Here is a 23,261-nt window from a genome sequence, read left to right as displayed (position 1 = left end):
GAAAGAAAAAAACAAAGCATTTTCTTTGCCACTGGATGAATCCCAAACATGGTGTTTTATTAGAACAAAAAACTAAACAGTTTAAAGTTTATGATAATACAGGCAGTGAGGTCAAAATGTACAAGCATGGTTAAGCTACTGTTTTTTGAGAATTTTATTTTCTTTATCAAAAATGTCATTTCAAATCTGGTGGATGTATGTAAAACAAGACGAGATAAAAATCAAAAACTCCTCAATGGTGTCACATACCCCCTCTCGAACAGATACGGGTACAAGAGGTAACAGGGATAACGCGACAGATTTCTACCCGATGATTAAACCATGAAGGGTTTAAACATGAAGGATAAAGTAATGAAACCCCGGAGAGTGTTAGAGCAAGCATATCACTGCGCACCATGGCTTCTGTTCAATTAACCACACAAAACTTTAACAGGAAGAAAATTATACATATTTGTACATACATATATTTATAAAAAACAAAGAAAACTATTCGCAAGTCTACACCAGATGGATGCTGCCGATACTACAGTGTTTTGCTTTTTACCTCAAAATGCATTGGGAATTGAGATGGTAAATGCCACGTCGGCAGGATTTTGCAGTCAGTTTATCAAGTCTGTTCGGGGAACGTCAACATGGCATGTTCAGGACAGAGGAATAGATGGAGCTCAAAACCAAAAAACAATCTGAAGAAGCATCCTGCTCCCCAAAGAAAAGCCAAAGAAGCTTGGGACTGGGATGATCACTTTTTTGCATTCCAGCTTTAGTCATCCTCACCTTCATCATCCTGTAACAGAACGAAAAACAAATGAGCGTTTGACCCAGCGGTCATGGGCACTTAAATATATGAATAAAAATACAAAACTTAACTGACAAATGATCTAGTTATTATGCTTTATCATTATATACTAGAAAGAATAGAAAACATCCTCACATTGTTTTTATATTGTATAAATATTGAGAAATTTAAAGATTCAACAAAAAACTTTGAATTGATTGAAAATCAGAGAACAGGAAATAAAGATTCATAAGTCAACCTCTCCATCATCATCCTCTTCCTCTCCGTCATCTTCACCCTCTTCATCAATATCATCCAGCCCTTCCTCATCTTCCTCCTCATCCTCACCCTCCCCTTCCTCATCATCCATGTCTGGGACCTGTGTGCAGTTGATCACACCAGATATGGGTTAAATGCAAATCAGTTACACAGAATTTCCATTCAGCTGCTTAAAAAGGAAGAATTATCCCACCACATCATTTAACTGACTGGAAACTTTATTAAAACAAAGCAATGCAAAGTCTACAACACATGACTATAATCTCACACAAAATGACAAATGCTGCCGTTTGTGTGTTTAAATTTCCAGACAAGAGTTCAGGCCTCACCAAGTAGTACTGTAGAGGATTCGGCCAGATGTCATCTTTGATAACTTCTCCCAATTCATCCGCCCCTGAATCTGCATGATCTGTAAACCAGGTGAAGAAACTCTCTGGTTCTTCATGTTGTCTCTTCTTGCCAGCTTTACTCGGTGTCTGACTGGACCGGCTTGTGAGGTCCTTTAAAGGAAGCAAAGTTTCACATAAGAACCAAGATCTGTACAGCCGTGAGAGAAAACAAGTCACACAAGCAAAAAAAAAGAAAAACACTCGAATTAATGACAAACCACACAAACCTTTCCTGGCTTCCAATTGATCTCGGTTGATTTTGAGGTGGGGTCTCCGCTTTCGTTCAGGTGAATTTCTTTGGAGAGGACTTTGTTCTCAAAATACATGTTCTCATCAAAATACTAAAAAACACAAACAGACAGTGAGTTTTGAGAATTGTAGAGCTTCAAGCCATGGAAACAAACTGAAGATCATAAATCCTTACAAAATCTATTCTGTAGCCTGATTTGATGTCTTCAAACTCCGTGACCTCTACTCTGGTCAGATAATGCAGTGCTTCCTCATCCTCCTCGCCGAGAAGAGCTGAGACTACACAAACAAATGAACAAACAAGTGTTATGAGAAACTCATTCATAAAACAACAAGGTTTGTTAAACGTCACAATAAATGAATGAGAGTTGCATAAATGAAAAACAGGTTTGAATTGGACCTCACCTTGTGGGTGGTTGACGAATGTTGTGACCCAGAAGTTTGGTATTTTGGCTATGAGTTCTGATCTCTTCTGGAAGAACGGCTGGCGGAGTTTGTTGTATTTCTGTTCAACTTTGAGAATTTCTTCGCTGGCTTGCTCGTTTAATCTGGACATAATCAGAGGAAAAAAAGTTTTCAGTTCGTCCTCCACAGGCATTGTAACAACTTTTCCAGTAACGTTAAATAAATGTCCAGACCAGACGTAACACTGAGCATTATTTGAAAAATATTAAATGACTTTTCTAAACTGGATATTACAAAATTCTCTGGACTTTGATGAAAAACACAATGGATTCAATGGCATTCTTACCTGTCAATTTCATTCTGTACTTCATCAATGTGCTCGATGGCTTCTTGTTGCTCTTTTTCTAAACGAGAAGACACAAAAACGAAAAATAAACAAACAGTTAGATGCAAAGCAATTCTTCTCAGCCAAACAATAATAATATATCATAAATCGGGACTCTTTCCCATAATCTCTCAATTTTCACACTTTATTTGCGTTTTCTCGCATACGTGCATTTTTGACGTGTACGACATAAAACAAATACGTAACGTTAGAAGTTAAAGAAGCATTAAGCGATACGCTATCTTAAATATTGATCGATCGTGCGTGATTTCTATAGTTTCTGTGAGGTGAACGCAATCTGATGCACTGAGATCAGACCGAGCCGCGCGGATGCCGCGTGGTTTAAATGTGCACACAATCACTTTTCGTTCCGCGACCTCGCGCTGCACCTGTTTACCGCCGCGAGCCCAAAGCGCTCGTTCAGCCGAAGCGTGTTTAAAGTCGCTTCGGCGTCCTTTCCTTCATCGTTCGTCATTTGAAGCGCGTACAGTTAGCACACGCTAACGTACATCATGGCGGAGACGCGGCTAAGCTAAAGCACAACAATAAAGCCTCGCGCGGCGGCTTCCGCTCAGCGCGTTTCACGCTCTTTATTCATAGGCGTCCCCACAACGAGCTGGCCGATCGCGGAAGACAAATAAACTCCCGCGCGATGCCTTTTCAAATGTAACGGCTTCCGAGCTTGTCATAATGGGGCTTTGTGGCGCGGACGGCCAGAAATCAAACATGGCCTCCGACAACGACCGCTGCCGCTCGTTCGCGAACATCCAGCCGGACCCGCGGCCAATCATAACCGCGCCACAACGCCACCGTCGCCATAATCTAGGTGCACGCGAGACCCCGCTCATTATACCACGACGTTATCTATCGAAAGTGTCAGGAAAAACAACGTGAAAATGGCCGCCGTTCGTCGTCACTTACCCGAAGTCTCGTCCGCTCCGTCGTGGTTCGAGTTCAGTTCCTTTTTACTGACTTTAGCCGCTGAGGCAGACATGATTTCACTGATCACGACGAGAGTTTTCAGTGAGAATCGAGGGAAACTCCGCGAGGCAGAAGGAGGTCGTTCTCCTGTAACTGGCTCTGTGGATAATTTCTTATATTTAGGAGGAGAACAGAAGTAAGCAAGCAAGCCCGCGCTCCTGCACGCACACAAACTTACAACGAACGCAGTTCTCACGCGCTCTCTTTCGGACAGAACGCGCCCCGCATGCTCGAAAAATGAACTCCGCCCCTTCCAGAACAACCCGCTGCGCTCGACGCTCGTCCCCGGTACTGCTTTCTGATTGGGCAGTGCCGAGGGATCCGAGGCGTGGCGTGGTGCCGTTACTAAAAGGGCGGGATTTCTTTTCGACTATGCTCTCATAACATGTCACCTAATCAAAGTAAAATGGTCGTAGACAACATACATAATAAAGGACTGGCAACTTATTTAAACTTTATTTTTGAACCCCATTTAAACTGTGCAGACTTAATTTAAAATTTCACTAGGTTTATTTAGATTTAAATAATAGCCAGTAACACATTAACAACATTAGGTAATAAATGCTGCATTTACAAATGAAACCTTACCGCGGAGAAAAAAAGATTACAGAAATGACAAAAAAGAAAAATGGCTCCATCACTGCCTTTGACCCAACATAGAAAATATGTTTGAGGTCGTTCAGTTATTTCCAGAAAATACAAATCGAATAACAAATTGTTCATAATCTTATACGGGTTTTTTTGTCAGATTCTGGCTCATAAGAATTATTCATGTGAATCAGTTTCACATCATTCAGAAAATCAAATACACTTTATCTGCAAATACAAACAGACTTATGAAAGTTCTGTGCAAAAGTTTATTTAGTCAAATTTAAAAAAACACACCTGCTAACCAGTAACAATAAGGTTTAACTGAAACTTTGTAAACTATAAAACTCATTACATGAACAGAACCATTTGTTACATATGTACATCCTGCAAATATGAGTTATATAACAGACCAACTTTAACTTCATTAGAAAAAGTGCAAATCCATAATAACACCCCAGTAATTAAGGTACACAATTATTAATGCCTACTTATGTTATAATATTGTACACTTCCCTGCATGATTTATTTCTCTTAGAATCACTTGAGAACACCATTTTTTTTACCTGCAGTACTCAATAATCACACACTAAAAAAGTGTAAAACACCATCAAGGTTCTCTACTGAGCCTTAGGAGACCCAATCAAACATGAGCTACACTGAACATAAAATGCTCATGAAATCCCACCAGAGCCCACAGTTTTTCTTTCATACAGTTCCATTAGTGTTCCTGATGTAGATTCTTTCCCACGCCACAGTTCCACAGATACAAAAGAAGTCCCAAAGGTTGCATATCACCCCTCTGTCAAAAGGGTTGTCCTCCGTGTCACAGTGTTTGAGGTACGAGATGCGGTGTTGTGACATGAACTCCCAGGTGGTGGTGTTAACGGACGCCAGGTACACATGGATGCACAGCAGAAGTAACGCGACCACAGAGAACACTCCTGTCAGTCCAAGTGCCCCGAGCAGAAAGCCGTTTTGGGTGAACCACTGCTGCCAGGTGGGGGCAAAATCGATGCCAGACCTTACAGACACATACACACACAATTATACACTGTTTTAAAATCAACTTAAGTGTAAAGACAAACCAGTTGAATAAATTGCTCTATGTTTCGGTAAGGCACGGCTTTGATCCAAACAGAATACTAGCATACTGCTTATTTCATATTATGCTGTAGACCAGTGGTTCTCAAACTGGGTGCCGTGGCCCCCTGGGGAAACCCAAGATGGATCCAGGGGGGCCACAGATTTTGTGGCATTTTATGAAATATAGAAATTTATCATTTTATGCAATCAAACATCAGAAAAATGACACCACCAACCAAAAGAATTGAGGTTCCAGCATTGTATAACTGAATGTTTTTGGTTTAATAAAAATTCTAAGTTTAAGATTATACGTCTTCATATGGGGGGCCGCAAAGCGATGCACTTAACACAAAGGGGGCCTTACAACGAAAATGTTTGAGAACCACTGCTGTAGACTATCACACTGCATACTGCCTACTAATTAATACAAATGTGGGACCAAATATAAAATGAGAAACACAGTATATACAGTATGCTACACACACTCACCACGCATTCTGTAGTCCCCAGGATAAAGCAGCAAACTGCACACACAAATACAGCAGGAACCATTTGTGGTTTCTCTCTCCAACACAGTTGTCAATCCAGGGGCAATGATGGTCAAAACGCCTCACACAGTGTTTACACATTTTACAGTGCTTTGCCCTCATTGGTTGCTGGTCGACATAAAAAGAGAAACAAGAAAGATCACTGACCAACTTGGCCACAATGTTCAGCTTATTGTAGAGTAACTGGTAGATTGATCAGTTGAGTTTTCATGGTCTGTACACCAAACAAAGTATAGGATCATTGAAGCACCAGTAAGAAACAATAGCCACATCGTCGCTGCTTGAGGGAACTCTGCTCTCCAGGAATCATCTTTTCCAGTTCTTCAATACGTTCCACGATGGTTCCCTAAAAGAGACCAAATGTCAGTCACTATTTTAGTCACTGTTGATATTTTCTGATAAAGCTTTTAATTTCGAAAAACCTTTGTGTCTTGGTCAGACAAAACAAAACCAGGATCCATAAGAGACACAGTGAAGTACAGCAGCACTGACAGCAGAACTAAAGAGCTGAACATCACAGGCTGTAAGAGATCTCCTCTCTGTTGACACTTCCGAAGATCTGCATACAGTTACGTTACATGTCGTGAGCAAATACACACAACGTCAAAGTACTGGGGTTCATTAATGATTTCATGGTATTTAAAATAATGCATGATGCTTATTAAAGAATCACATTTTTACCTGTGTTATGTAGAAATAAGACTAAAACTGTGAGCCAGGTCAGTATCACATGTACAGTTCGCACTAAACAGCCTGACCTAAACATGTTTTTTACCATTCTGGCTCTGCGTTATAAATAAACATGTAGTCAATATCAATATAAGTTATTATATCTGTAATTAAAACACTTTAGATATATTTTAAGCTAGGTTTAACCGACTCGTTGGCTGTGTTATAGACATTTCCGGGTGCAGGCGCTTGTTCAGATTTCAACATAAAAGCCCTGAAACAGCGTGAAGGTGAGTAAATTACTATTTATCTGTCTGAACTGAACTACCCTTTAGTTTTTTTTAATATAATATTCAAAGTCACCATTAAAATATTATTCATTTATTTTGATCAAGCATTAGTTGTTAGTGTATTTAAATAATTTAAATACTGACTTTTTCAGTACTATTAGCAGAATGGGTGGCAGACATGTACTGTAGATTTAAAGGGATACTTCACCTAAAAATGAAAATTCTGTCATCATTTCCTCACCTTCGAGTTGTTCCAAATGTGTCTAAATGTCTTTGTTCTGATGAACACAGAGAAAGATATTTGGAATAATGCTTATAACCAAACAGATCTCAACACCCACTGACTCCCATAGTAGGAAAAATTACTTTATCATTTTTTTGTTGAACACAAAGAAGACATTTTGAAGAATGTAGGACAGCAAACAGTTCTGGGGCACTTTTGACGACCAGTGTTTTTTCCTATTATGGGAGTCAGAGGGTGTTGAGATCTGTTTGGTTATAAGCATTATTCCAAATATCTTTCTCTGTGTTCATCCAAAGAAAGACATTTATACACATTTGGAACAACTCGAAGGTGAGTAAATGATGACAGAATTTTCATATTTGGGTGAAGTATCACTTTAAGAGAGGTTGTGCCGGTTGCAGCGCTTAAAGTAAGACTACAGATGGCAGTGTTCTTTCACCTATTAAGAACAACGATTTGTATGACTCTGCAGTATGGAATGATACTGCGGACTATATTACAAAGGAATTGCAAACTGCATTTGCAAATGCGTTTTCTATTTGTTCGTGTCAAAATTGTGACATAATTCAAACGCAGTTGCAAACCGTTTGCATTTGCATTTACGCGAACGTACAACGTCTGCCAAATTTCAAAAGGAAAAGCAAAGTCTATTTGCAAATGAATTACCCGTGTCTTACGAGTTACGACCCTGCCAAATTTAAATCGCAATAGCAATTCCCCATATGCCATTTCACTTCCTCTGGTGTCGCGTATTAAGCCTGCCAAAACTCAAATGAAATCGCAAATTCCTTTGCATTTGCGTTTCCTCTGACTTGTACAGAAACCTGTCAATCAATGGCGGGGGTGGGCTTATTCAACGGGGTGTGTTTGTATCGGGAAGTGACATCCTTCACCGTCGACTGGAACTTAAGTAGATACATACATGTGATACAGCTAAACACATTAGGAGTGAAATTACAACTGCACTCACAATCGGCGTTGAAAACAGTGCAGTTTTCAGGTTTTTTGTTTAGAAATAACTCGCGCTGGAACTCTGGGCTCAGAGCAGCATCACTTAGCATGTGAAACTTCGGTGCAGGATGGATAATCATCACCTTCTGCAACATTCCTCTACACATGTTTGTTTATGATATTCGTTTTCACAGTACTCCGAGGACATGACATTTCTTGACAACACTGTGACCGTATTTTGCATCATGATTAATACGTGTTGTAAACCATAACAAAACATGTTCACTTTGTATGAATAAACAGCATCCTGCATTATCATTGTTGTTCATTATGCATATAACAAGTTAATAATAAATTACAAAAGTATGTGAATTCTACATCTCTTTATTTGTGTATCATAACATAGTGAGACAAAGACAAACTTGTGCTCCAGTGTTTTAGTGAGTTTGCTGGACAAAAGTAGCTGTCATCTACAAATTACTGGATGGAGTTGTTGCTGTATTTAAAATTTAATTTCCGAACAGCCTTTTCAACAACATGTGCAGTAAATGAGCCCATCAGGTGATGCACCAACCTGAGAAATTCAAGTAATTGTGTTGAATCCACACGGCTTCAATATGACTTTTATTGGTAGCTCATTGAAATCACCAGACCACTGTTTGTGTTCATCTGTTTATCGAGTCCGTTGAACTTCTTTAAATTATACTTGTTAAATACCGCAATTGTGATTCATTGTAAAGATTTTCTCTATATGAAACTTTGCATCTGATCCTCATTTGTTCCATTATTGTTATTTTGGCTTTTAGCTGTAGCTGAAACCCTTTTAGCCACAACCGGTGTCACCTTAGGGTCCGCGTAGGGTCCGCGTTGAGTTGACGCGTTGTTACATTTTTGGAGAGGTGCGCGTCAGGCTACGGCGTAGGGTACGCACAGGGTACGCGGCTCTGCGTAGGCTACGCCGTAGGTTACGGCGTAGGTCCTACGCAGAACCATAAACTGACCTTTTAGTGTTGGACTGACTGCCACCACTGCGACGGTGAATGACGTTACTTCCCGATACAAACACGCCCCATTGAATAAGCCCACCCCCGCCATTGATTGACAGGTTTCTGTACAAGTCGGAGGAAACGCAAATGCAAAGGGATTTGCGATTTCATTTGAGTTTTGGCAGGCTTAATACGCGACACCAGAGGAAGTGAAATGGCATATGGGGAATTGCTATTGCGATTTAAATTTGGCAGGGTCGTAACTCGTAAGACACAGGTAATTCATTTGCAAATAGACTTTGCTTTTCCTTTTGAAATTTGGCAGACATTGTACGTTCGCGTAAATGCAAATGAAAACGATTTGCGTTTGAATTATGTCACAATTTTGACACGACAAATAGAAAACGCATTTGCAAATGCAGTTTGCAATTCCTTTTTAATATAGTCAGCAGAATAACTCCATGCCTGCAGGATGGGTGTTATGATATTTAATGGGTAAATTATGACTGTAGAAACCAGTTGTAAGTGGGACTGAACCTTATCTTGGGCAATCAGTCCTCAACAGTAACTTCAGCTATTAACTTCGGCATTGTACAATGTTTTACATATAAATATATGAAGAGTTTGGTTCCAAAATGAGATAACTCCGTCAAAAAGTTTTTTAAAACGTTATGTTTTTATTGCGTTTTATTTTGTTAGTTAGCTGTATTTTTTGAGTTATGGCTTAAATCAAAACAAACCAACTGCAGTTTGATTGACATGAATTGGAATGCACAATAAAAAAACACGATTTCTGAAAATCAGATCTCATTTTGGAGTCAAACTCTTCATATGATTATATATATATATATAATATATATATGATTCACATATATTTGTATATATGGCCAAAATTCACTGAGCTGGAGTCCAATAGGGGACTTTTTTTACATTTTTAAACCATAGATGCAGAAAAAGCCACTTTATGTATGTGTGAAATGTGCATCGTGTTTTGAGTCCATTTCATGGATAAATAGACCCCTTCCCTCCTTTAAATTCACTCGCTGGACTTCTTTCCCCCCATTTCTAGCCCTGAATATATTAATTCTGAACAATTACAATAAAAATATATTCTTCATTAATATAGCTTTCACTTCAGTCACAACCCCACTACTTAATTACAAGGTTTCACATTCTAGTTAACCAGTATTTTTTTTTAACCAAACCGTTACGGTAACACACTGGATGAATTATTTATCAATGTATTAACAGGCCATTTTCAATCACTTGTTCAACACAAAAGCACTACAGACAATAGATTAATATTACATTTTTTATTGAAAAAATAAATCATTTACGTTTTGAAATAATCTAAAACAGGACTGTTCTTACAATGAAAATGACATACTCCAATCACTCGCTTCCTGAGAACATCCGTCTCAAAGCAGCTTTCACAATCTAAATCACATCATGACCTCTTAAACACAAACATCCATGTATTTTAATTAGTGTACATGAAAGCCCTTAACCCAAGCAATACTGCAAGTGAGCACAAGTGCATTTATTAGTGGAACATTTGGTCGCCAATTACAGAACATTCACACCCATTAAAGAACGTTACACGTTTACAGTCATCACTTAAAGCTTCCATTCAACATTGACCAAGACAAAGTGCATTAATTCTTCAAATCAACCAGACATTCGTTTATATTAAGGCAAAGCTAAGAACTTCAATGTGTGCAGATTCATAAAAAGAACCGAGTTTCATAGAAGTAGAATCCTGTTAAACAGATGGGAAACACTGGTTTTCATTTAAGATGCTCATGAAAAGTGCTAAGAAACACATCACCAGATGCCACAACATAAATATCTGGTTTTTTATATATATTTATTTTACTTCAGTCAAAGTACAGCAGCATTATTCTGGGCAGTGCAAGTTCAGCATGACATGTCAAGATTTCACAGTAAAATCTTGACACTTGTTTGTAGTGTCGGACACATCTGCACCTGTTGCGCAGTTGGTCCCTGATTTCAGCTTTCAAACATTCAAACTTGAACACAGTGGCTCTTTTCTAATGATGTAGAACACTTAATAAATAAATAATTTAAGGGAGGATTCTTCCTGTTCCCCTGGTAAAATACTTTCACTTGTGCATGTTAATAAACAGCTTCTCCTCCACTTTCTCACATTCACAGAATGAGTCGGCTTCCACACCTTAAGGTTCAAAACCCAAAGATTTACGTCTCTAGTCCCTTTAGCCCTTCGTAGGTTCCTCATCTTGACTGCACTCCTAACGTCGACTTGATGTGCTCGTAGACGACGTAGCTGATGCTGACAGCAGGGATGACCTTCAGGAAGTTTGGAGTCAGACCCCGGTAGAGACCCGTCGGCCCCTCTGTCTTTATGATCTGTTTGAATAGCCCCGTCATGGAGACCTGTGATGCCCCCTCAACCACGGCTGAAGAAGAAACAGATGGATCATGAGGTGCGTTTGTTACAAGTGTGACAACATCAAAATAGGAGCACGCACAAAACGAGAGCTCACCTTGTGCCTGGATGCGTGTCCGTACGAGAGCAAGAGGATAGCTGGCGAGCTGACCGCACGTGCTGGAGATGGTACCACAGGCCAGAAGCACAAACACGCCCGGATCTGCACTGTCCGTACCGTAACGCTGAAGCCAGTTGTTCTTTAATGTCTATTGGGAAAATATTGCAGAAGGTAAGTTTTCATTTTCTTGAAGTAAATTACCAATGATTTACGGAGTTTCTCCGCCCACCTCGTAGACCGCCAGATCAATGCCAGCGTACGGAATGATGCCCAGCATGTTGGGAACGTAGCCTTTGTAGAACGCTGTGACCCCCTCACCCCGCAGGATCTGTCTGGCACAGTCGGAGATGCCCTTGTACTGGCCCGTCTTTCTTAACGCCAGGCGAGTTTTGAGAACCTGAACATGTGACGAGACAGACATCAGTGAGTACAGCGGCAGGTTGAACAAATGAATTTCACAAAGAGAGGTTCAGGCGACAGATTCTCACCTCCATGGGGTAGATGGTGCTCTGCGCAATGACTCCTGCCAGAGAACCCGCTACAAAACGCTCTGCAATCCCAAGAGTTTCCCGATTGCTGCCCATCAGACGTTTGATCTGAAGAGTTAAAACAGAGAGACCATTACTTCAATGCCATCGCACTTTATTGTTTGTGCAATCAAAACCAGGTCACTGTTGGTACCTGTTCATAAGCCATGAACTTGAGGGCTGATTCAGGGGCGATTTTAATGACGTTGATACCGTTGCCCCTCCATAAAGACCGCATCCCTCCTTCTTTGATCATCTGTGTGAGCCCGTTCACAATACATATGTTGTTGCTATGGGAACCGTGCACCTGAGACAGAGAAACAAGTTCATTGTAACACGGTGTTCCAGGAATGACATCAATGATCGAGTCTTTGTTAACGTTCAGCAGTTAGGTCATTGGTCTTGAAATCTCTATCAAGCAGAACGCAAAGTTACATTTAAGTAGGTGAAAGGAATTGATCAAAGTCTGACCCTCGGCTGACGCAGACGAGACACAGATTTCACTATTGCCAACATACAACCAAAGGTGGACTTGCGAAACGGTGTCTTATCGAACCAATCGGAGTGCAGGACAGACGGTGTGCTTGACTTCTCGGATTGCGACTGGTTGTCTTGACTGGACTATACAGTCAAGATCCTTTCACTGGAACACTTATGAACCGATTCTGTCCTTGTGTAACTTTCAACATTTTATGACTTCGATCAATTGTTCTGGTTTTACTAGAGGCTTCCTGTGAAGTTATGAAACTGATCTCTGCTCTTATGGCCCGTTTTAATCTCTAAAGGAAGGGAGATTGTCGTTGAACTAATACTACAATCCAAAAGCAGATTCTTTTGGTGGGAGTGACGGGCATGTAATGAAAAGCGGATCTCACCTGCATAAGGACTTTGAGTCGGTCGAGTGGGGCGGTGAAGGATCGAGAAACGGCTCCAGCACCTCCACCAGCGACCAGGTGTCTCCACCACATTCCAGTCATGTGCTCCTCTGTGGTGAACTCATCTGGAACCATGAGGTTCTCACCCACATCGAAGATCTACAGAGAAAGACACCAAAACCCACACTGAAATACCTATTCTGTAGATTTTAAATCAATCAATCAAACTATTAGGTATGGTTTTACTCAAGAGAAGGAGAATGATCTCATGAGCAGAAGTCAACAGTCAAACGTGACCTTGGCAGCTGCAGTGTGTGCGTCAGCAGCTTCTGACCCGACCGCTGACGCAGCCAAAAATCTTACAACTAATCCACGTGTTTTTTAAGGACACAAAGGTGCGGTTTGATTTCAAAATCCATTTCGGACTTTGTGAACCCTTGTGAACTTTTGCACATTGCAAAAGAGGGTCCGATTTCTGCGTCGGTCTCATTACGCACTTCTAGACAAAGGCCGAAGGTTGCGGTCCGGTTTACACAAGAATCAAAGTAGGTCAAAGGGCATCAATCTTGGTCTTTTCAGACGGTTGAACTTCAAGAGTACAGGATTAGACGCTGCTCATGCTACAGACTCTAGTTAAAATTAAGTGTCTGTATAAAACAGGATCCTGTCCTAGATCGGAGTGTTCTACTGGGGTGGGTATTTTTAGGGACCGCCAGTCTAACACGTATCATATTGTGTAGGCAAGCCCTATGCTATTTTAGCTAAGCAAACAATCTAATCAACGCAAATGTAGAATTTAGATGCGTGCATCACATCACCTGTACGGTTCATGTTAGTAAGAGAAATGCTTACTGTCGAGTGTTTCCAGTACAGGATGATTTCTGGAATGTTCTCGGCAGGCTGTTGTGAAGGACTCTTCTTCCATTCATTCCAGTCAACGGTCATTGTGCCATTCTTGTCCATGCTACATGAGATCAAAAGACAATGGAGACAAAAAGAAAAGTGTTTAAAGAGCCAGCCGTAAAAAGAACAGAAGAATTTATCAAAGCAACACATAGAAATGTTTGATCTATTATTCTGGTGTTACCTTTTAAGGACTCTCTCTGCCTGCTGCAATGAAATGTGGACGCCAAGATCTCGAAGTGAACTCGCAATGTCTCCAGCATTCACCTGACCTGAGGAACAAAACAAGAGTTCATCATCAGCCTTTCATTTATAAAATATTAAGTTACATTTCCGAGAGTCGGTTACGTGTGAATGAAGTCACGCATCAAGGTGTAATACCTGCATTTTTCCTATCCAGGCTTTTGAAGACGAGCTTCAGATCTTTCTCGTGGTCTTGGAGGTAGTGAACAAACTCTTCAAAGTCTAGTTGCCCATCGAGATCTTTCTCTTCAGTTTTCAATGCTTTCTGTGGGGAAAAAGATTGCACACAGGTCTTAACGGAAGCAGATATGATCCGTGTGGGAAAATCCTAAAACAGACCAACGCAAAGCACATCTGTACAATGATCACAGAATCAAACTGTCAAACCGAGAATTATAACATGGGAAGTCAAGTTACACGAGACAAAGCTTAAACCACGTACAAGATCACAATCATAGCCATTTCATAAATATGAAAAACTAATGCCACCCACAAAGTTGAACCAATTTTCTATAGACTTGAATAAAAACTCACATTCAGACTCTAATCCGTTGCCATTGTAACTTACTATGCATGAAAGTCTAATATCAAATCAGTTGATAAAAGTGTCGTGTGCATGCAATAATACAGAAATAGAAATAACCACAATGCAAATCCTAAACTAAATCTATGGATCGGAAAAATTCATTCATCCATTCATTTACGGTCTACCACTAGAGGCGCCATATACAATGTCATATTGCAATTTAAGAACGATAACGGCACAAGAAACAGACCATCAAACACATCGATACGACAAATGTCGCCTAAGGTTCTAAAAACACACTTTAAAACACGCTTTCATTATTAGAGTAGTTACTATATATAGCCTATATATTATATATAGTCGCGCTTTTATCATTTCAGGATGTAGAAGTCCATATATGGTCAAGTGAACGGAAAGTGCGCGCAGAAAGAGGAATGAACACCGGAAACGCCATGAGTCATGACAAAAACGTGCAGTTATTAGGAAAAAAAGGTCAAAACAAACGTAGGTTTAACAATAGTTTTAAAACAACAGTTGTGAATAGAAAATCATGTTAATTTTATAACCCAATTACCTTTCTCCATTTCTGATAGGTGGAGAATTCCTGGGACGGCAGAAGGACACTGAGTTTAAAGATCGACTTCAGCTCGGAAGGTAATCCATTCGACTCAAAATACTCCACTTCGATATGATCGGAATTCGGGACAGGCACATAAAGGCACAGGCACAACATCTTCGAAATAATATAAAAGTTTACGACAATAAATAAATAAATACGACGGAAGCGTCTCGTCTGTCGGCGGTGAAACAGAAATGCCGGCAAAGGCAGCTGGTGCCGGTCATGCCGAGAAAAACCCTCAGACACGCCCACGTAGTGAAACACGGCTTCTGATTGGCTACGCACGGGGTGATTCAAAAAGCTGCTTCTGGCGGAGAGTCCAAACGTCCAATGGAATGCCACTGAATTACTCTGGTAATTTCAGACACGCCTTTTCAATACGCTGCTGGCTGAGAGGAATTTCATCATGTGGGCTGCCAGACGGAACCCCGTGTGATGCTGGAAAATTTCCATGGTTGTAGCTAGAGGGGATACAGCTACGGCCACTGGGCATGCGCACTTCAATAAATAATTTTTATTGTAAGGTTAGGTTTAGGGTTGGGGTAGGTGTAGGTGTAGGCGTTAGCTAATGTAGTTTATTGTAATTTTATGGCGATATTTTGCATCACTTCCGGCCGTAGCTGTATCCCTTCTAGCCACAACATTTACAGTACAAGACGAGTCATTAACACAATTTCCTCAAATGAAACTCCTCACAACATTAAGAAATTGTCTCATGACAGTGAGAAACACATCATGTTATCAGACCAAATACAAACTTTAGTCATGAAACCTCAAGGATAAATAGGTCATGTTGATTTGCCCATGTTAATAAAAACATATGAATTTGTTTGATGGATAAACAATGATTAATGTTCGTGAAATTACACTTAATGTCTGTTTTACATTGTGCAGTGGATTTAAAACATGAACTGCATTCAAATTAAATTGTTGCTAGTAAATTTTGGACTATACATTGCTGACCACCAGAATGCTGCACCACATAAGCTCATTTGAATAATTTAATATAACACACATTTTGTATGGTAGCATACTTGACCTGTTTAAAATGACAATATCATTAGGTGGTATCAGCATGAATAATTAATTTGTCCACATATAAATGGCCGTTTTCTAGTTATGTCTCCTGATATGTGGCTGCACTTTGTAAGGCTTAACCTGCAGCAAAGCTGTCTGCTCCGGTTGCAAAATTATGTCAGAGTCCGTCGGAGGACAAGCGATCGTGCCAAAACTGACTCTGATAAGACGGTATTAATAAGATATCGTGCAAACTGCATAGAAAAATGTCAAAACTAAAGTAGTTGTACAATTATTATGACAATGCATACATATTATACTGTAATTAAAATGACATTTGCAAATTAAAGAATGGTTTTCAATATATGAAAATTGGTGTGTTTTGTATATATTTATAATAGTTTTTGTCTTCCCAAACCAAAAAAGGGCATTTCTTTATGTTAGTCTAAAGTTCTTAGCAGTTTAGTAACATATTACAACAGTATTAATTAGCAGCACTTTTATACTGTATGGCACAGTCAGATCCCAGGAGAACATCAGACTGGTCTTATGACAGAATTTGACTCCAGTGCTCTCTAAAACTAATTTTAGTCCAGTCACACACTAACACAGGCAGACACACGCTTCAGGAGTCAGTACAGATCTCTTATTTCATCAGATGGTCTCACGAATTGCGTATAAATAACACGCTGTTGCATTATCGTGAAATACGTACGCCAAAGTTCGGTTTTGCGTGCATATGATACGCCAGTTTGCGTGCACCTCGCTGGAGAGCAGCCATTTTGAAACGTACATGAAGAGGAAACGCTGAAATAATTAAAATAATACTGTTAGGTTTAGGGTTTGGGTAGAGGTTATAATATGCTCGCACGCTAACATTAGGGTTAGGGTTTGGGTTAGCGGACAGGTTAATAAGACAAATTGCCGGTTAATATGCACGCGCGCTAAATTGGCGTATCAAATGCACGCAAAAATAGGCGTATTTATGCACGCACAATCAAACGTTGGCGTAGGCCTACGTATTTCACGATAATGCAACGCGCGTGTAATTTATACGCAATTCATGAGACTGGGCTCGATGGATTGTGGGGTGGATAAAAACGAGTCCTGTCCGACAACCTTTATAAACCTGTCATAATTCCGCACTGATTGTATATTTACACCATAAATAGACGTATGCATACATACTGCAGCGTGATGGTGCAGTGAAAAAAAACAAACATTTTTATGTTTACCACTTTTTAAAATTAAATCTATTATATTGATCTTTTCAATCTCAAACATGTAATGTAATCACTGTCACTCGAAAAACAAATTATGTAAAACAAACCAACATGTTTTTCAAGTGAATAATTAACATTCTGATCACTGAATTGCAGTGCATTTACAGTGCACTGATAACATCCTAATGGTTTATCTGTTTATGTCATGTACAAAAACATCCTATACATGCCAGCCAGTTATAACAGGTTTTATACATTCAACCTGATGCTTGAATGCTTTGTCCTATAGCGGATGAGCTATCGAATGTGTACATTAACCACAGGACAAAGTTGAGGTCAAGTTCCAGGTTAACATGCATCACAATGTCCTGTGTTTGTTTTGATGTCATACTGGATTACGTCTGATTGTTCATGCTTGAAGTGCAACTTTACCGGGAGTGACAAACAGGACACGTTATCTTCCGCTATACGTGCAATAACCAACTTCATGTGTATCTTTCAGTAAAGGGACAGTGGTCCACAGCCACAACACGTCAACAAAGATTTTGTTGAGATTTTCAAGTTCTCTTATCAACAACAGAAAAGCCTAGCCTCAAAAAGTGATGAACAGAGGCTGTTCTTGAGTAATTGAAAACATGTTTTGTTTTGTTTTTTATTTTGCAGAGCCAGCTTTTAATAGAAAATGAACATAAATAAAACATTATCTAATCATATAAATCATATTTAACAAGTAATATATAAAATAATAGGAAAATATATATTTTTGTAAATGAAACCTTAAGGGGCGGATTCCCGGACAGGGCTTAAGACTAGTCCCACATTAACTGAAATGTTAGAGGTGTCTTGATCGAAAACAATTTGCACTGACATATCTTAAAATATATCAGTGCAATTGTTTTGTCTGGAGATGATCACCAGTAATGTTTTTAGGCATGTTTTTTAAAACAACTTAAATATCCTAATTTAACTAAAGCCTAGTCCTGGTTTAAGATAATCCCTGTCCGGGAAACTGCCCCTACGTGTACTGAATAATAATCACCAAAGAAAGAGGTAAAAACCTGCAAACACGTAAAAAAACGAACACTTAAACACTTTTTCATGCTGACATTGTAAGTACATTCAGTCTCTTCTGACATGCACACACATCATATGGATTCATTAGCTGGACCATCACTCCACTTTCAGGCCTTAAGATTTGAACTTTATTTCCTGAGATTTGTGTTCATCCTTGACATTTTTGACATTTGAATTGTCACACTTTGTGATTTTGAAGTGATTTATTGTGTTATGTTGTCATTACATTAAGACTAAAACAGACGTCGTTAAACACAGTGTCCTGCCAGGTCTGCAGATGCCAGTGAAAGCTGTGTGATATAAACAGCAAGGGCAATCCTCTTCTCTCTCATGTGACTCTATGAGAACATGCGTGATTAGTATGTACTTTAGTCTTGGCCAATACAAGATGTCTTAGAGAGTCATCTGTGAGAACTGTGAGGGTTTCTACACCTGACAGCTTCATCACTGAATGAATTATAGTTTTAAAGGACAACCGCTGCTGTGGACAAATCCACAATGTTTCATAATTAAAGCATACCCTTACAAAAATAAGCATCATCTTAAGTAAGTTGAAGTATATTTTAAAAACTATACTTTATGTACCAAGTAAATAATTTATATATATACTTATAAACTAATATAATGTAGTAGTACATAAGTAAAGTTTATTATTTCAATACTGTTTGGGACTAGGATGGCCCTCTTTACTCTTTCAATAGAGTAAGCATAACTACAAGCCAAGTATACTTAGAATATTGTAATTTTAAGTAGACACATACGACATACACAAAATATACAAGTACAAGTATAGACCGAATATAATATAATTTCTAGTGTAATTTAAAGTATATTACTTAGAGATAAATAAAACTGAGATGAAAAGTATACTATAGCACACTTGAATAATCTTTTTTTTTTGTAAAGGTAATATAACTTCTCTGGTTAGGTGTTTGCTGTTCACAGGCAACCAACTCCTCTGTTAAATTCCTTCCATTTAAATAAGTAATCTAATTCTAAGAAATCAGCTTTCTCAAGCCATGATAGAAATCTGAATTCTCAGAAAGGTTCTGCCTGTACTGCTTTAGCGCCACTGTAATTATTTCTATGAAGTCCTGCAGTTTCAAGAGAAAACAATCTTTTATTAGATTGATGTATTGTTTACTGTGACTGAAATTCAAAACATTAGTTTCCACCTGTTCTGATAACCTGTTATGACATATTTGATATTTAGCTGTAAATTTGCTCACACCCAATAGAACAATTATAAAATACTTGGAAGTCACACAATGCACATTGTGAAAAGCGCTCTAGCCTATAAATAAAATGGAATTGATCAAATCCTCACAGACAAGGTGACAAATGTGCACAAGCTTGTCAATGACGGGACCGCCCTGCCGGTGTTCTTTTACTATTTTTAGACGGTTCTGTTTTGACAACAGTTTGGCAGGTAGACACTTGTTTCAGGTGGATATAAGGGTTTGTGTGTCACTCTTTGTTGGCTAAATGAAGGGCTCGAGCTTGTAAAAAACCTTTCATCCTTGCTCACCATTGATGGAATGACAATGTCTGTGAGAACAACTAACAATGTTATTAAAACTACAGCAAGTCAACAACATGTCCTAAGACTACAAGTGTCTCAATGTCTTGACCATAAATAATTATAAATAATTTGACATTGTTATTTTTTCATGTTTGCTGTATTTACAGGTGCTCTTGAGTTTTGTATATACGATCAAGAGTTAAATACTCTGCTACTATCTGTATGAAAAAAAAAAGATATTTGGTTCTCTGTTTATGTACAGTATTTTCTTAAAATGCATTATTGTTTGACTGTGTCGGTGTTTTGTGACAGTTTGTTATCAAGCTGCTCCCTCTTACGGCGGACAAATAAACCGCTATCCCGTGCAGCAGTGCGGTCTGAATGAGAACACTCTCCACCAATGGAAAGAGAGAATGCCATCACCCGTTGGAACAGTTAGCCAACGGGAGTCGTAGGAAGTAGCAAATAGGCGGGACGTCCTCTTTCAACGTTGGTGTTGGAAGAGGAGTCGATTCAGGAAGCCATTACGCTGCGCAATCGTGTCGATACTAAAAAACTTACTATTTTTACGTATTCTACGCAATTTTATATTTCACCCCACAACTCTAATTAAACCCGTTATGGCATCTCAGGCCAAAAAGAGAAAAACGAACTTCTCCGAAAGGGAGGTGGAGATCATCGTGGAGGAGATGGAAAAGCAAAAACACGTTTTGGTGAACCATTTTAACGCGGGCGTCACGCACATCGCAAAGAACAACGCATGGGTCGAAATCATGAAGCGCGTGAACGCCGTCACCACCTGCCAGCGCGAGCTCGCGGAGGTCAAGAAGAAGTGGTCCGATTTAAAGACGGAGGTGCGACGGAAAGTGGCGCAAGCGCGGGCGGCCATGGAGGGCACGGACGACTGCTCCTCCGTTCCCGTCATCCTCACCTCCATGCAGCAGCGCATTTGCAATCTGCTGGGAGAAGCGACGATCATCAGCCTGCCGGCAGCGGAGGCGGGCGCGGAGATCGCTGCGCCCATCAGCTCCGTCGCAACGTTAGCGCAAAGTAAGACGGTGGCGTAATTGTTGCGCTACTGCGTACATTAACGTGCGTAACGTGCACCAAAGTGAGTTAGTGTGAGAAATTGAGAATGCATCACTGTGTGCCAGATAATGACTGATTTGACAACAAAGTAAACACTTTCAATTCAATTCAATTTTATTTATATAGCGCTTTTCACAATGTGAATTGTTCCAAAGCAGCCTTACAGGAGAAAAACACAGAAAATGTAAAACACAGCACTGTGCATGGTGTTTATAGAACAAGCAAGATCATTCTAATACATAATATCTAATAAATATCATATTATATTATATATAATATGTTTAATAAAAATAAACACTGTCGTTATATTTGTGTAGTTAATTCATAACGTCCCATACGAAAGTAACTATGGTTTTACTACAGTAAACATAGTTTAAACTTTATTAATACAAACGAAAATCAGCCTGACAAATATAATAAAAATCCATATTTTAGGTCAAATCTAAAGCAAAGTATATAGTTCATGTGGCCACCACATCTTTTAAGTTTCACCACTCTTTGCAGTCGTCAGGGTTAGTTACCTAAGATGGTACTGTTGTGTTTTAAACATCCCATATAATATCTCAGTTATTATGAGCTTAAATAATGACATGCTTATTATAATTTTTCTAAAGAAAATGAGGAAAATTATACATAACATATATAACACATATAACATTTCGTGTCCAAAATGCATGTTACATCTTTTCAAATGTCCTCTTAAAAAACAAAATGTGATTCAATTCACCAAAAAAAATGTCAACAATAATATCGTTGATTGCGTAACTAAACTTTTCTGCAACAGGCATTCAACCAGCGACCGCAGTGGCGTGTGAAATAAAAACTATTGAAGGTAAGATTTCACTGACTTTCTGTCTTCGTCTGGATTTTTAACAATTAACAATGTTAAGACGTGTGTGATTGTCCCCACACAGATGAGACGACGTATCACACACTAGAAGAAGGGATGGTGGAGTACTGCACCACTGAGACCCCGGTGACGGTCACGCCCGTGGAGATGCTGGCGGCACAGGCCGAGTGTTCGTCCAAACCTCAAGATCTGAAGAGCCGCATCGCCCTCAACTCTGCCAAGCTGCTTCAGGAGCACCGCGTCACCAACCTGCACATCCGTGAGATCTCCCAGCACCTGGAGAACCAGAACGACCTGCTGCAGATGATTCGGCGCTCGCAGGAGGCTCAGGCCTGTGCGCAGGAGAGACAGGCTCAGGCTCTGGAGGGCACGCAGGCGGCTCTGTTGGCCTTCGTTCAGATGTTCAGACCGGCACTGAAGGACCTCCGAAAGTTCTTACAGAACGCAAACAGCTCAAACGCTGCGGCTGTCGCAGAGATTGTGGAGGGGGTGCCGCCACCTTCAGAAGATGGACAATAGACGTGTGCTTGGTTTTCTGAATGTTTGTGTGCTGTGAATGTGTGTGTGTTTGATCTGGTTGTGGTCTATAGAATAGACCGGAAATGCCTTGTAAAGTTTGTGCAGTATGGGTGGATGAAGGGATGGAGAAATGTCGATACTAGGACTTTAACTGCAGTAGCAAAGAAGCTTTTGACATCTGCAATATGGTCATAATATATTTTTTATTTGCCTCAAATTATTAGGTTGCTACAGATATATTTTAAGTTATTTTTGAAATATATGTATATTTTTTGTATACTACTTGTGTGGAACATGACAACTGTTGCATGCAAACTCTTAAAAACACACAGTTTCTCATGTTTATGGAAAACTGGCTGGTAAGAAATGTTTCCAGTGGTTGGACATTTTTTTTTTTACAACATATGCTAAATAAAGAAACTCTCTACAAGTCTGTGTTTACTTACTCATTCTTTTCATATATTTTCCTTCTTTTTTTAATATTAGCCTTAAATTATTAAACATACATGATATATTTATATATACAAAACCGTTGTATATATGTTTTTATTTATATACATATAAAACTGACTTCTATCTCTTTTCTACTCTTTCTATATAAAAAACCGAACTTAGCTCTGTATACTGTGGAAGGCTTTGTGAGACCAGTTTCATTGCACTTATGCTTTTTGTTGTCCTTATGTTGTTCCAACTGCTTCCATTGTTTACCTTATTTGTAAGTCGCTTTGGATAAAAGCGTCTGCTAAATTACTAAATGTAAATGTAAAACGCATTTAATACTTAAAGGGATAGTTTACCCAAAAATTATTTGATCAATATTCACCCCCGTGTCATTTCAAACCTTTCTTCTGCAGAACACAAAATGTATTTTGAAGAATGTTGATAACCAGCATTGACTTCCATTGTATGAACCCAAACCAC

At 39.4% G+C, this 23,261-nt stretch overlaps 4 protein-coding genes across 4 annotated transcripts; 1 reads left to right on the top strand and 3 right to left on the bottom strand.

The window, feature by feature from the left end:
• Window positions 1–36: 36 nt before the first annotated feature.
• seta (SET nuclear proto-oncogene a) lies at window positions 37–3,693 on the bottom strand. The gene is made up of 8 exons (XM_057357483.1): window positions 3,404–3,693; window positions 2,444–2,501; window positions 2,098–2,240; window positions 1,868–1,971; window positions 1,671–1,784; window positions 1,384–1,554; window positions 1,035–1,154; window positions 37–784 (listed from the first exon to the last, which is right to left on the bottom strand). The coding sequence occupies exons 1-8, from the start codon at window positions 3,474–3,476 to the stop codon at window positions 761–763; spliced, it is 807 nt and encodes a 268-aa protein (XP_057213466.1). The 5' UTR covers window positions 3,477–3,693; the 3' UTR covers window positions 37–760.
• Window positions 3,694–3,934: 241 nt separating this feature from the next.
• On the bottom strand, window positions 3,935–6,603 carry zdhhc12a (zinc finger DHHC-type palmitoyltransferase 12a). Its single transcript, XM_057356915.1, has 5 exons — window positions 6,367–6,603; window positions 6,108–6,244; window positions 5,936–6,031; window positions 5,627–5,793; window positions 3,935–5,075 (listed from the first exon to the last, which is right to left on the bottom strand). The coding sequence occupies exons 1-5, from the start codon at window positions 6,461–6,463 to the stop codon at window positions 4,760–4,762; spliced, it is 813 nt and encodes a 270-aa protein (XP_057212898.1). The 5' UTR covers window positions 6,464–6,603; the 3' UTR covers window positions 3,935–4,759.
• Window positions 6,604–10,123: 3,520 nt separating this feature from the next.
• On the bottom strand, window positions 10,124–15,872 carry slc25a25a (solute carrier family 25 member 25a). The gene is made up of 10 exons (XM_057357557.1): window positions 15,002–15,872; window positions 14,040–14,166; window positions 13,843–13,930; window positions 13,608–13,719; window positions 12,756–12,914; window positions 12,035–12,187; window positions 11,842–11,949; window positions 11,583–11,750; window positions 11,351–11,501; window positions 10,124–11,263 (listed from the first exon to the last, which is right to left on the bottom strand). The coding sequence occupies exons 1-10, from the start codon at window positions 15,158–15,160 to the stop codon at window positions 11,079–11,081; spliced, it is 1,410 nt and encodes a 469-aa protein (XP_057213540.1). The 5' UTR covers window positions 15,161–15,872; the 3' UTR covers window positions 10,124–11,078.
• A 4,429-nt stretch (window positions 15,873–20,301) lies between these two features.
• On the top strand, window positions 20,302–22,764 carry naif1 (nuclear apoptosis inducing factor 1). Its single transcript, XM_057357005.1, has 3 exons — window positions 20,302–20,932; window positions 21,756–21,803; window positions 21,886–22,764. The coding sequence occupies exons 1-3, from the start codon at window positions 20,503–20,505 to the stop codon at window positions 22,338–22,340; spliced, it is 933 nt and encodes a 310-aa protein (XP_057212988.1). The 5' UTR covers window positions 20,302–20,502; the 3' UTR covers window positions 22,341–22,764.
• Window positions 22,765–23,261: the final 497 nt, after the last annotated feature.

The sequence above is a fragment of the Triplophysa rosa genome, linkage group LG17 (assembly GCF_024868665.1).
Source record: "Triplophysa rosa linkage group LG17, Trosa_1v2, whole genome shotgun sequence".
NCBI classification, from domain to species: Eukaryota; Metazoa; Chordata; class Actinopteri; order Cypriniformes; family Nemacheilidae; genus Triplophysa; species Triplophysa rosa.
Note: the sequence above shows the minus strand (reverse complement) of the source record. Positions and strands in the feature narration are given on the sequence as shown.